The sequence below is a fragment of the Manis javanica genome, chromosome 8 (genome assembly GCF_040802235.1).
Source record: "Manis javanica isolate MJ-LG chromosome 8, MJ_LKY, whole genome shotgun sequence".
NCBI classification, from domain to species: Eukaryota; Metazoa; Chordata; class Mammalia; order Pholidota; family Manidae; genus Manis; species Manis javanica.
Genome location: NC_133163.1, coordinates 33,585,050 through 33,598,316, shown reverse-complemented (window position 1 = coordinate 33,598,316; position 13,267 = coordinate 33,585,050). Strand labels below are relative to the sequence as shown.

General features: G+C 36.5%; 1 protein-coding gene across 15 annotated transcripts in view; it reads left to right on the top strand.

Moving 5' to 3' along the window:
• Positions 1–12,798, top strand: part of GPHN (gephyrin) — a 710,040-nt gene extending 697,242 nt beyond the window's left edge. For all 15 annotated transcript variants that reach the window (XM_037005467.2, XM_037005787.2, XM_037005423.2 and 12 more), the window contains 3 exons: positions 624–727; positions 10,601–10,697; positions 11,801–12,798. In XM_037005467.2, coding sequence (XP_036861362.1) covers positions 624–727; positions 10,601–10,697; positions 11,801–11,934 — 335 coding nt within the window. In that variant the 3' untranslated portion in view covers positions 11,935–12,798. The remainder of the gene's footprint in view (positions 1–623; positions 728–10,600; positions 10,698–11,800) is intronic.
• The last annotated feature ends 469 nt before the right edge of the window (positions 12,799–13,267 follow it).

Genomic DNA, 13,267 nt, shown 5'->3' with positions numbered 1-13,267 from the left:
CTATTGGATTTTACCTTAGGACCCTTACACTTTTGACCTTATTTAATTTTAATTACTTCTTTAAAGGCTCTATCTCCAAATACAGTCACACTGGGGGTGAAGACTGCAACATTCGAATTTGGGAGAGACACAGTTCTGTCCATTACAGTATTCATCTTCAAGTCCTTCACATCTTAAATCATTTAGTTTTATTTTTAAATTTAAAGAAATTTCTGGGTAGAGAAGTTATGGATTAATTCCTTTACATTTATCCTATTTTTTTGTACTGAACATATATTGCTATGGCAATGTTAAAACATTTTAAAAATAGCAAGTAGAACCTGTTTTAAAACTTATCAAGATTAGTAATGGCTTTCAATTATAGCTCTTGGGAAAGTAGAAATTAATGGTCTTCATCAGCTTCTGGGCATCAGAAGTCTGCCTTTCACTAGTAGACCCAAATGTGTATACCCTCTGTGGCATTTCACTACAGCTCTATTCTGGCATCCTTTGGATCAAGGTAATTCATAAGAAGACTAGTGGTCAGCCACTTCACTTTCTACAATACCTAAAGGTATAGACAGTCATAATTACTTGGCAAATCTTATGTGTGTACTATATATAACTGCTTGGTTGACTTTCAGGGAATCCTGTGTCAGCCGTGGTCACCTGCAACCTCTTTGTTGTTCCTGCCCTGAGAAAAATGCAGGGCATCTTGGATCCTCGGCCAACCATCATCAAAGCCAGGGTAATGTTTTCTAATGACCAGGAACCAAAACTGAAGCCTAATAACAATAAAGGATATGATTTCCTAACTGCCCAAAACAAACATCTAGAATTTTATATTGGTTTAGAGGGTAAATGCAGTTACATTCTCCCCTTGGTAAGAGAAAATGGAGGGAAAGGCATCCCTTTTATTCCCCACCCATATTATTCTATGACTTCTAAAGTGAATAATTTTCTCCAGCTAGAAGTCCATATAGAGTGGAGACATAACGGTAAAAAGGTCAATAAAATGTGGCTGGCAGCACCCTAACAGCAATTTACCTGCTCACTTTTCTGTGACCTCACTGGAAAATTTTAAGCAATTCAAAAAAAGATAATTGAAAGACTAGAAAGAAACTCTAGTGAATCAGGAGGAAAGGGTGACCATATTGTTTGGAAAAGGACTACTAAGTCAGAGTATTTTACCTACAATAAAAGTCACTAGTTAGAGTCCCCTTCACCAACACTAACTCCAATTTAATTTACCACTGCTCAACCAGTTGTGTAACACACTTGCTGTATAGCTAACAAACAGTTTTTTTGGCAATGTAAACTACAGTAGCAAACCGTTACTTTTTTTTAAGCTTTATTGAGATATAATTGATATACAAAAAATTACTGATACTTAATATATACATTTTGATGAGTTTAGGCATACACATACATCCATGATATCATCACCACAGTAAAGGTGCTAAACATATCCATCACCTCCAAAAATGTCCTTGTGTTCTTTGTGGTCTTGTTTCTTTCTTTCTTTGTTTGTTTTGTGGTAAGAATATTTTACATGAGAACTATCCTCTTAATATATTTGAAGGTACATAAAACCATATTATTAACTTTAGGTACTATGTTGTACACAGATCTCTGGAACTTACACACCATGCATAACAGAAATTTTACTGAGCTGTTATATACACTGTCTGGAGATTCTTTTCTCTCCCTTCTTATTCCTCCTCCTCCATTCTTCATATGTTGTATGTTTTGTTCTGTGCTCTTTTTAGGAGTGCTCCCATCTAGAGCAGTCCCTGTAGGATGCCCTGTAGAGGTGGTTTGTGGGAAGCAAATTCCCTCAGCTTTTGCTTGTCTGGGAATGGTTTAATCCCGCCATCATATTTAAATGATAGTCGTGCTGGATACAGTATCCTTGGTTCAAGGCCCTTCTGTTTCATTGCATTAAATATATCATGCCATTCTCTTCTGGCCTGTAGGGTTTCTGTCGAGAAGTCTGATGTTAGCCTGATGGGTTTTCCTTTATAGGTGACCTTTTTCTCTCTAGCTGCCTTTAAAACTCTTTCCTTGTCCTTGATCCTTGCCATTTTAATTACTATGTGTCGTGGTGTTGTCCTCCTTGGATCCTTTCTGTTGGGAGTTCTGTGTAATTCCATGGTCTGTTCGATTATTTCCTCCCCCAGTTTGGGGAAGTTTTCAGCAATTATTTCTTCAAAGAGACTTTCTATCCCTTTTCCTCTTTCTTCTTCTTCTGGTACCCCTATAATACGAATATTATTCCTTTTGGATTGGTCACATAGTTCTCTTAGTGTTGTTTCATTCCTGGAGATCCTTTTATCTCTCTCTATGTCAGCTTCTATACGTTCCTGTTCTCTGGCTTCTATTCCTTCAATGGCCTCTTGCATCTTATCCATTCTGCTTATAAATCCTTCCAGGGATTGTTTCACTTCTGTGATCTCCTTCCTGACATCTGTGATCTCTCTCTGGACTTCATCCCATTGCTCTTGCATTTTTCTCTGCATCTCATCCCATTGCTCTTGCATTTTTCTCTGCATCTCTGTCAGCATGTTCATGATTTTTATTGTGAATTCTTTTTCAGGAGGACTGGTTAGGTCTGTCTCCTTCTCAGGTGTTGTCTCTGTGATCTTTGTCTGCCTGTAGTTTTGCCTTTTCATGGTGATAGAGATAGTTTGCAGAGCTGGTACAAGTGACCGCTGGAAGAGCTTCCTTTCTTGTTGGTTTGTGGCCTTCCTCTCCCCCTTTCGTGAGGTGCTGGGTTCTTGCAGGTGTGGATGTGGTCTGGATGTTGTCCTGTGTCCTCTGGTCTCTATTTTAGGAAGAGTTTTCTTTGTTATATTTTCATAGCTCTATGTGTTTTTGGGAGGAGATTTTCACTGCTCTACTCACACCGCCATCCTGGCTCCGCCCCCTCCATAACAGAAATTTTACAACCATTGAGCAACAATTCCCTATTTCCTCCTCCCCTTAACCCCTGGCAACCACCATTCTGTTCTCTGCTTCTCTGACTTTAACTACTCTAGTTACCACATACAAGTAGAATCATGCAGTGTTTGTCTTTCTGTGACTGGCTTATTTCACTTAGCATAATGTACCCTAGGTTCATCCATGTTACTGCAAATGGTAGGATTTCTTTCATTTTTAAAGCTTAATAATATTCCATTGTATGTATGTACCATATTTTCCTTATCCATTCATCTGTTAGTGGACATTTGGGTTGTTTGCCAATATATTGGCTGTTGTGAATAATGATACATTGAACATGGAGGTGCAGATATCTTTTTGAGATCCTGATTTCAGTTACTGATATACCCAGGAGCAGGATTGCCGGATCTTAGCTCTATTTTTAATTTTTTGAGTAATGTCTATAGTGGCCAAACCATTCTACATTCCCACCAACAGGGTTGGGGTCCCAGTTACTCCACATCCTCACCAGTACTTATCATCTTTTGTTTTTTGATAATAGCTATCCTATTAGGTGTGAGGTAATGTTTCATTAAGATTTTGATCTGCATTTCCCTGATGATTAGTGATATTGAGCACTCTTTCATATACCTGGTGGCCATGTATATGTCTTCTTTGGAGAAATATCTGTTCAAGTCTTTTGCCCACTTTTTAACCAGATGGAGTTTTTTTGTGGGTTTTTTTTTTTTTTGCTGTTGAGTATAAGAAATTCTTATGTATTTCAGATATTAACCCTTTATCAGATAAATAGTTTTAAATATTTTTTCCTGTTCCATAGGTTGCCTTTTCATGCCATTGACTTCCTTTGCTGTGAAGACATTTTTGGTTGGGTGTCTATTTTCAGTTTTATTGCCTGTGCTTTTGATGTCAAACCCAAGAAATTATTGCCAAGACCAATGTCAAAAAACTTAAACTTTCCCCTTATGTTTTCTGCTAGTAGTTTTACTGTTTCAGGTCTTACATTTAAGTCTTATCCACTTGGGGTTCATTTTTGTGTATTATATAAGATAGGAGTTTAATTTTATTTGTTTACATGTATATATCCAGTTTTCCCAGTACCCAAACTATACTTTTCAAGAGCTCTGAAATAAATTCAGATATTATAGAATGCTACGATTCTAAAGCAATGACAGGAAGAACACAAAACATAGAAGAGGAAGGGAAAATAGAAATAAAATATTATTCAGAGAATATATAGGATAGAAACATTAAGAAAATCTAGTCTTCAGGTATTCTCAACTTTGGCCTAAATACTGAGACTTGGTAGAGTAGTGTATGAAGAAATATTCTACTTTTCTTAAAAGTTCAAGTAGATATTTCTGAAAACAAAGCTTCTTTATCTTTTCTTTCCTATACTCACAATTGTGGTCTTATTTTAAATTAAGTGGAAAGAGAAGAAAAAAAGCTATCAGTGAACAGAAAGTATTCTGATCAAGTCAGGAGGTTAGAGGCATAGAACTTAGACATTCAAACCAGTAATACTGAATTGGCTCACTATTTTCATAATTGCTAAAATTAGGAAAAAAGAAAAATACACATTGCTATAAGACAAAGAGAATTTCTCTGACTTGGTAAAGTTCTTATGAATCTTTTCATTTATTTCTCATTTTAACATCCACCATCTCTTCTTTAAAACTGGCACTGTGGCAGCCATCTATCCTGACAACAGTGATGAGACAGTGCTGTGTAGCTGACCTTGGTGCTTGAGCATTGCTCCTGATGCTGCTCATCCTTGTCAGGTCACAGGATTGAAAACTAGTCTAAGAATCAGGTAGTTACTCTTTTCTCCAAAATGGTTGCCACAATCACAGCCATCACCCTCACCCCCACCCCAGTTCTTATTGTTGTCAGGCAATGAGATAAATGTTAAATGCTGGTGTCAGTAGCACACGGCTGGACTATGATGTAGATGTCTTATGGATAAGGCAATGCTGCATTATTTTAAAAGGTCAGCACAAAACAGTCACCATTTTAAATCAATGCATTCTGAAGATTATCAGTTTAGAGTAAACACTTGCCCTATTTCCTTGGTCAATTATGGTTGAAACTGAAACACTTATGATTTTCTAGAGAGTTAGAAACATAATAATTATTGACCTAATGTTTCCACGAAAGGACATCCTATTATGTGTTTCCTTAATAGCCCATCAAAGCACCATATACTACCCTTTTTTTCTCTGTAAACATACCTCAGGTAACTCCTATTAACAGCCCACCTCAGGTAGTGATTAAAAGAAGGGAATGAGAAAATACTTGCACCTCCCATGGGACGAGGTCATCATGTCTTGGGAAAATGTGACCATGTTGGAACTCTGGAAGACTATTCTAATTTGTCCACCTTGCCTCTTCTCTTGAGCATTACCATCTATACTATACTGTAAGAATTTGATGAATGCTTTCTGACTGATGTCATAAACAGTAAAGTACAAAACATTTCAACAAAATGCTTATATTTTTTGAAAGTTTGCTAAAGTGTTTGCAACTGTAGAGAAATGTGATTGTTTTTTGTGATGAGATCACTGATCACCAAAAGATATTCTTGGATGCCTGTTATATGAGAATATATGGCTTATGGATTAAAAAACAGATATTGAAAATGATAAAACCATCCGTGATTTATAAAAAATGAAAATAAATTTTAACTTATTTTTATAAAATTGAAAATATAATTACTTTATCAAAACTTTGAGAAAATGAATTTGAAATTGATCCATACCAGTGTGTGCAAGGATTTTTAAGTTACATGATAAATTTTATACAGATGATTTATAGGGTAAATAAACTCAAGGACCTCTTTGGTAAGCTAATGAATCAGTGCTTCATAACTTCTATAGTACTTATCAAAAAAGCTAGTGTCTTATGTATGGGGCAGTGCTGCATTATTTTAAAAGGTCAGCACAAAGCGTGTCAGCATTTTAAATCAATGCATTCTGAAGATTGCTTCAACCACTCTTTGGAAGCTTTGACCAGACCCCAACAGAGTCCAGGCCCTCAGCACCAACCAGGGCCATGAGCATGTTATCTTGGACTTCCACCCAATTGAATCCCTTTGGTCATCCCTTTTCTTAAAAACTCTCTTCTCCAATCTGTGTGACATTTAGTCCCAGCCTATCCCCCTGAATCTTCTGGAGCCTTTGCTTTCTCCTCATTGCCACCATCGTACCTTCTGAAGACACTCAGGTCTTTAGCAATTGTCTGCTTGTCTTCTTCTCTTCCTCACCTCTTACCATCAGTTGGGTTACTTCTATAATTCTAAATACGTTTATTTTCTACTTCAGCAATTCACACAAAAATCCTTTTCAGTACCCTGAACTTCTCCATCTCAAAAATCACCAACTCTGGCATACAGTTTAGGAACAATGGCAAGTTACTTCTCAGTTGATATGAAAAAGTGTAATCACTCATGTAGCCCCTACCCTTCTGCCTCAGTCTATAAGCACCCCCTGGCTTTACCTTTTTCTTCATCCAACCTAAACCTTGTGGTGTAGCACTTCGGCTTTTTTCAGCACCCTCAGTTTGGGTTTGCCTCTTCTCCCTTTCACTATAACCCACTCAAAATCCACACATATGGATCAATCCTCCCTTCTTTGTCCTTCCCTTTTACTCCTAGGCCTCTAAGCACAACTAGAGAAGACTATATAGCTGTTCAGGTTATTGCTTCAATTTACAAATCTCAGCTGGGGCTAAAATTCCCCATGGTGATCCTTTTAGATCTGTGGACCAGCTTCTTCCATTCCTTACTTCAGTTTTCCAAATCTTCACCATTCTCCTAAAGACCCTTCCACTATCCATTTTCCATGAATTTTGTAGCCACATAAGCCTGGGTTTGAATGACGTCTTCAACATTTACTAGATTCTAACCCTTGGCATATTTAATGGTTTCCCTTCTTCTAGTCTTGCCTCTTCTTAAATCACTTTTCTGTTTAACTCTAACCATGTCGACATCTCATTAAAATTCTTCAATGCTTCCAGTGTAATACATCAATAATATGATGTTATCTTCTCAGTAACTACTATGTGCCAGGAAAATATTCCAAGGAAACAGAGGATAATCCTACTTCACTTCAGGAAATAGCCCAATTTTAAATAATAGAAGTCATTATAAATGAAACAACCATTTATAATGCTTTTTCACAAAGAAAGTGTCTTTGTTTATTCACAGTACATCATTTCTTAAGCATTGACTCTCACAGTAAATAAGTGCTTTTTTAGGCTAAGTGACGTAATATGCCAGAACTATAATATCACTACAACTAAATATATTGGTTAATAAAATATTTGGTATTTCAGTAAAATACCATAAAAATCTAATCAGTTTTACCTATTCCTGAAAAACTAACAGCTGTTTGTGAAGCTATGAAAATTTTCATTCACTTTAATTTAATGAAATTTATTCTTGTTTCTAAAATTAACACATCTTCCTTTAAAACAACCCCATTTTGTAGGTGAACAAAGTGATTTAGGTAAGCAAAATAACTTGCTAATACAGCACCCAATTAGCAGCAAAGCTGGGAGTAGAACCTAAGGGTCAGATATCATCCCATTCCAGGATTTGTTCGACTGTACTGCCATAAGCCTATCAGGACCATTGGCAAAAAAAAAAAAGCCTTGCTTAAACACTTAGCAAATAATGCACCATGTGAATAGCTCTTGTAGTTTAGTTCTGGAAAGCACAACATACACAGAGAGAGACTGAAAGAGAGATTCTTGCCCTTAGATAAACACAAAATAATTTCAGAATAATGGCAGTACCCCCCAGTAGATATGAAAGTATAAACATAGGCAAGACCCCAAATAGCCAAAGCAATCCTGAGAAGGAAGAATAAAGCAGGGGGATTTAAGCTCCCTGACTTCAAGCTCTACTACAAAGCCACAGTAATCAAGACAATTTGGTACTGGCACAAGAACAGACCCATAGACCAATGGAACAGAATACAGAGTTCAGATATTAACCCAAGCATATATGGTCAATTAATATACAATAAAGGGGCCATGGATATGCAATGGGGAAATGATAGCCTCTTCAGCAGCTGGCGTTGGCAAAACTGGACAGCTACACGTAAGATAATGAAACTGGATTACTGTCTAACCCCATAGACAAAAGTAAATTTGACATGGATCAAAGACCAGAACATAAGTCATGAAACCATAAAACTCTCAGAAGAAAACAGGCAATAATCTCTTGAATATAAACATGAGCAACTTTTTCATGAACTTATCTCCCCGGGGAAGGGAAACAGAAGCAAAAAATGAACAGGTGGGACTATATCAAACTAAAAAGCTACTGTACAGCAAAGGATACCATCAATAGAACAAAAAGGCATCCTACAGTATGGGAGAATATATTCATAAATGACATATCCAATAAGGGGTTGACATCCAAAATATATAAAGAGCTCATGTGCCTCAACAAAGAAAAAGCAAATAATCCAATTAAACAATGGGTACAGGATCTGAACAGACAATTCTCCAAAGAAGAAATTCAGATGGCCAACGGGCACATGAAAAGATGCTCCACATCGCTAATCATCAGATAATTGCAAATTAAAACCACAATGAGATATCACCTCACCCGAGTTAGGATGGCCAACATCCAAAAGACAAACAACAAATGTTGGCGAGGATGTTGAGAAAGGGGACCCTCCTACACTGCTGGTGGGAATGTAAATTAGTTCAACCATTGTTGAAAGCAGTATGGAGGTTCCTTAAAAAACTAAAAATAGAAATACCATTTGACCTGGGATTTCCACTCCTAGGAACTTACCCTAAGAATGCAGCATCCCAGTTTGAAAAAGACATATGCACTACTATGTTTATCGCAGCACTATTTACAATAGCCAAGAAATGAAAGCAACCTAAGTGTCCATAGGTAGATGAATGGATAAAGAAGATGTGGTACATATACACAATGGAATATTGTCCAGCCATAAGAAGAAAACAAATCCTACCATTTGCAACAACATGGATGGAGTGAGAGGGTATTATGCTCAGTGAAATAAGCCAGGTAGAGAAAGACAAGAATCAAATGATTTCACTCCTCTGTGGAGTATAACAACAAAGCAAAAACTGAAGGAACAAAGCAGCAGCAGACTCACAGAACCCAAGGATGGGCTAGTGGTTACGAAAGGGAAAGGGATTGGGGAGGATGGGTGGAAAGGGAGGGATAAGGAGAATAAGGAATATTACGGTTAGCACACATAATGTAGTAGGGGTCGGGGGATGCAGGGAAGGCAGTATAGCACAGAGAAGACAAGTAGTGACTCTATAGCATCTTACTACTCAGATGGACAGTGACTGTAATGGGGTATGCGATGGGAGCTTGATAATGGGGGAAATCTAGTAACCACAATGTTGCTCATGTGATTGTATATTAATGATACCAAAATAAATAAATAAATAAATAAATAAACATAGGCAATATCCAGTGAAAAGCTGAGTGTTTTTTAATCAAGGAAAAATACCTCAGAACTGAAATTTATTCTGGTTTACAGAAGAAAAGCATGGATTATCAAAGTGAGTAATTAAATATTTAAAAACACAGTAACCAGAATCAATTGGCAATAGACTTACTTGAATCAAAATTACAAGGATATTCAAGTCTTAATTATATCATTTGATCTAAGTGTGTTTTAGTTGAATAAAGGATTTCTAGACCATTTCAAGGTAAATTAACTTAAATGACTGCTGTGCTAATGGAAAATATTAATCCTCTTACATTGGAACAAGTCTTGTTTTCAGTAACATCAAACTAATCTTTGAAGGGGTACAGGCCATCTTATATACTCTGTAAACTTGTCCAAGGAATATACCTTAGACACCTTAGACACCTGCTACCAACACATTATCACTATAACTTATCAGATTTCAGGATGAATTTAATGAAATAGCTTTTTTAAAATAATGGTTCCTGGTTGAAGAGTGATTGGTCATTCTATATCACATGTGTAAATTGAAGTTACTGTGTTAGAAAGGATTTATCCTTGTTAAATATGAAAGATGCCATCCCATAGCAAAGACTCATTCAGAGGAATTCTTTTAGTACCAATGGTGTGAGTAAACCACAATGGTACAGCTTTTGGTAGTGACTACTTTTATTTGTGTTAGTAAGATTATATGTCAGTATTGGGACACTAGGGGAATATTCAAGAGAAAAAAGAAAGTGACTACCCCTTTTATGTTGAAGATAGGTATATGAATGGGTAGCTGAATAACATCTCAGTAAATATTCATGGATGGACTGACAGGTGAATGGACATACAGATAAATGGATATTGAGCTTGTTTGTTTAGCTCTATCTCCTTTATTTTCAATGTTGAAATATCTGCTTTGATTTCTCAAATCATAGGTCAAAGGTATTTATCTTCACAACCCATAAAATTGGACTTCAAGAACAGACTTTATCCTTTTCAATCTGCCCTTTTTCCCCACTAAGATTACCAACTTCTTAGCCTTCTTTTTCTGTTTTCACCAGAGCAACACAACCTCTGAATTTCCTGTATTAAGATCATAAGATGACAGTGGTGGAAATAGAATGCCAAGATATTTTCCACTCCATTGTATTCTTTATACAACTTCAACCACCGGTAGTTCTCAGAGATGAGTAGGTGATCAAGTTTGTTTTCTTTTCCTCTCTATTCTATAGCTATCATGTGATGTAAAACTGGATCCTCGTCCAGAATACCATCGGTGTATACTGACTTGGCATCACCAAGAACCACTGCCTTGGGCACAGAGTACAGGTTAGTCATTCACACCTGCAGGTAATTCTGTGCACCCACCCTGCTAAAACAGAAATTTTTATATTTCTCCTTCCTTGGCTATACCTAATTGTGTAATTATTGTACATTTCCCTTTTTGAAAGATTAGCTGAGTTGTATTATTCCTAAACAGTACAGTATAATAGGACAAGAGTAAAAGAATTTTAATTAAGATTTAGTTATTCCATGGAGCCATATTTTCTAGAGAAACTTTTGAAATACAAATCTAGAATTACTTAAGATTTTTATCTGTTTGTTCAGCCAGTTAGTTCTGAGCATAATGTTGGTTGTAGGAAAAGTCGGGGGCTGTGGCCAATGTATCCTGAAATGTGAGATCAAAGCCCAATTATAATGTGATTCTCTGTATTATACCTGAGATATTGTAAATTTTAAGGACGGAGAAATTGATATTGATAAATCAGCATTCTGTAGTTACCTCCTGTAGACTAAACTTTTATCCCCAACTTCTCAAGTAATATTTTAACTAACTTTTGATACAACTCCAGAAAAATTGTATTATGCTTTAAACAAAGATCCTATCAACTGTAAAGATCAACACAGTGACTAAAGTACATGGGCTTTGCCATCAGAAACGTGCATTTAAATTGGCCCCCAGCTAATTAAGAGGAAGTAGGCAAGTTACCTAACCTCTTTTGAGTCTTCTGAGAATTAAATAAGATAGTTAAGTGCCTACCACTGTGTCCGGTACTTAGTAAATACTAAGGAAATGGTAGCTGCTACTAGTATTATCTTTATTTTCATAGGTTTTAAAAGCCTCTCTTTTCGGAAACACATAATATTTTAGCCGGAATTGAGAAATTCTGTGTCGTTTTGCATAACACTATAAAATGCTGGCTTTATTCTTTTAAACCATAATTTCTAATGTTTGCTTTTAAAATTTAATGGATAAGTATTAGGTTACAGTGGCGAGGCCACTGGAAAAAGGTACTGAGGAGTCCAATCATCTCTCTTCCTCTCAAAGACCTGCATTTCTGTTCACCAGTTTTTATTTTGAAAAGAACTAGAGGGGCTCTAAATGTACACACCGTGCCACTTACACTGCTGTGATGGGAGTTTCTTTCCAGGTAATCAGATGAGCAGCCGTCTGATGAGCATGCGCAGCGCCAACGGATTGTTGATGCTACCTCCTAAGACGGAGCAGTATGTGGAGCTCCACAAGGGCGAGGTGGTGGACGTCATGGTCATTGGACGGCTATGATGATCGCCAGCAGGAGGAGGCTTTGATGCATGTCCACATATCATTGACTGTATCCTGTAATATGCAACGGCACAGCTAGTTTTTCTGATTTGGATAAAAGTTGATCTGTATAGTCAACATCTTGAACTATATTTCAAAAGAATTTAAATACATTTTAAAGAAAAAAACACCTAAAAATAAATCTTAACAGACAACTCTATTCTGATTATATCAAAGCAAATTTTTCCTTTCTTGCAAATTGCTTTGTGTGTTCAATGCTAGGTCTGATAGCTTTTAGTAGACAGCAATAGGTGCCTGCCGAACTTGTGTTTTTCTCATCTTTAAAATACAACTAATTATGCTCTTAAATCAAGGCTGTCTGCTTATTTATACTACTGTAGGCAACACTTGGATTTCCCTTCTTAGTACGCTTCATAACCGCTTTACAGAGAGCTTTTGCTTGTTCTTTATCATGTATCTCGTGTTTATGTGCACAGTGCCAAAAGAAGAGGGACTGGGCGGAGCCCTGCCCTGCCTCCAGGAGAACCGTCCCCTGCAGGGTGTCTGGAAGGGTTCTCGCCCAGGAGCCTCAAGGCACAGTACTCTTGGACAGTAACTGGATAACTTTTATTTCAACAAACAAACTTGGGGGGGGAAATGCTTCCTTAAGTGCTGACAGCCTTTTTAACCAATACATTTAAAATTGTACAGAACAAAAAAATAAAATCAGAGACTGATCTTGTACAGGTATTAGTGTTACCAGCATTCATGTGGAAATCAAGAGCAAAGAAAAAACAGTATTAAACAACTCTGTACCATAACATTTTCTGTAATGATACTGAAACTTAATGAATAAAAAAAATCCTTGATCATTATTTAAAAATCTATTGTGTTTGCCCTGTTATTTAAAAAAAAGAGAAGATTGTCATGCCATTTTGATGGAGTTCTGCCTGTGTAAAAGGGATAGTTAAGATGACTTAGCAAGGTTAAGTGATATAAAAGAGACTTAAAATATAGCATAATATAACTGTATTTTACTATAGTAGTGTGATCAATAGCATTGTGAAAATACAGATTAGAAGATAGGAGAGAACTTACAGTTGGTCTGGTCTTTCCAGTAATAGCTGGAAAATGGCAGGCAAATTTAGAGAAAAGATACTTGACGATTTAGAAAAAATACCTAAATTCTTATTTTAGATGCTATAAAAATAAATTTCCAACATCTGCAGTTCTTTGGAATGAAGAAAAAACTCAGAATTAAACCAGAAAATTACAGATGAGTACCTTGAAATATTTGATCATGTTAGAAAGGAAGTGAGAAACAGGAAAAAAAATCTGTGCTGACCATAGAAAG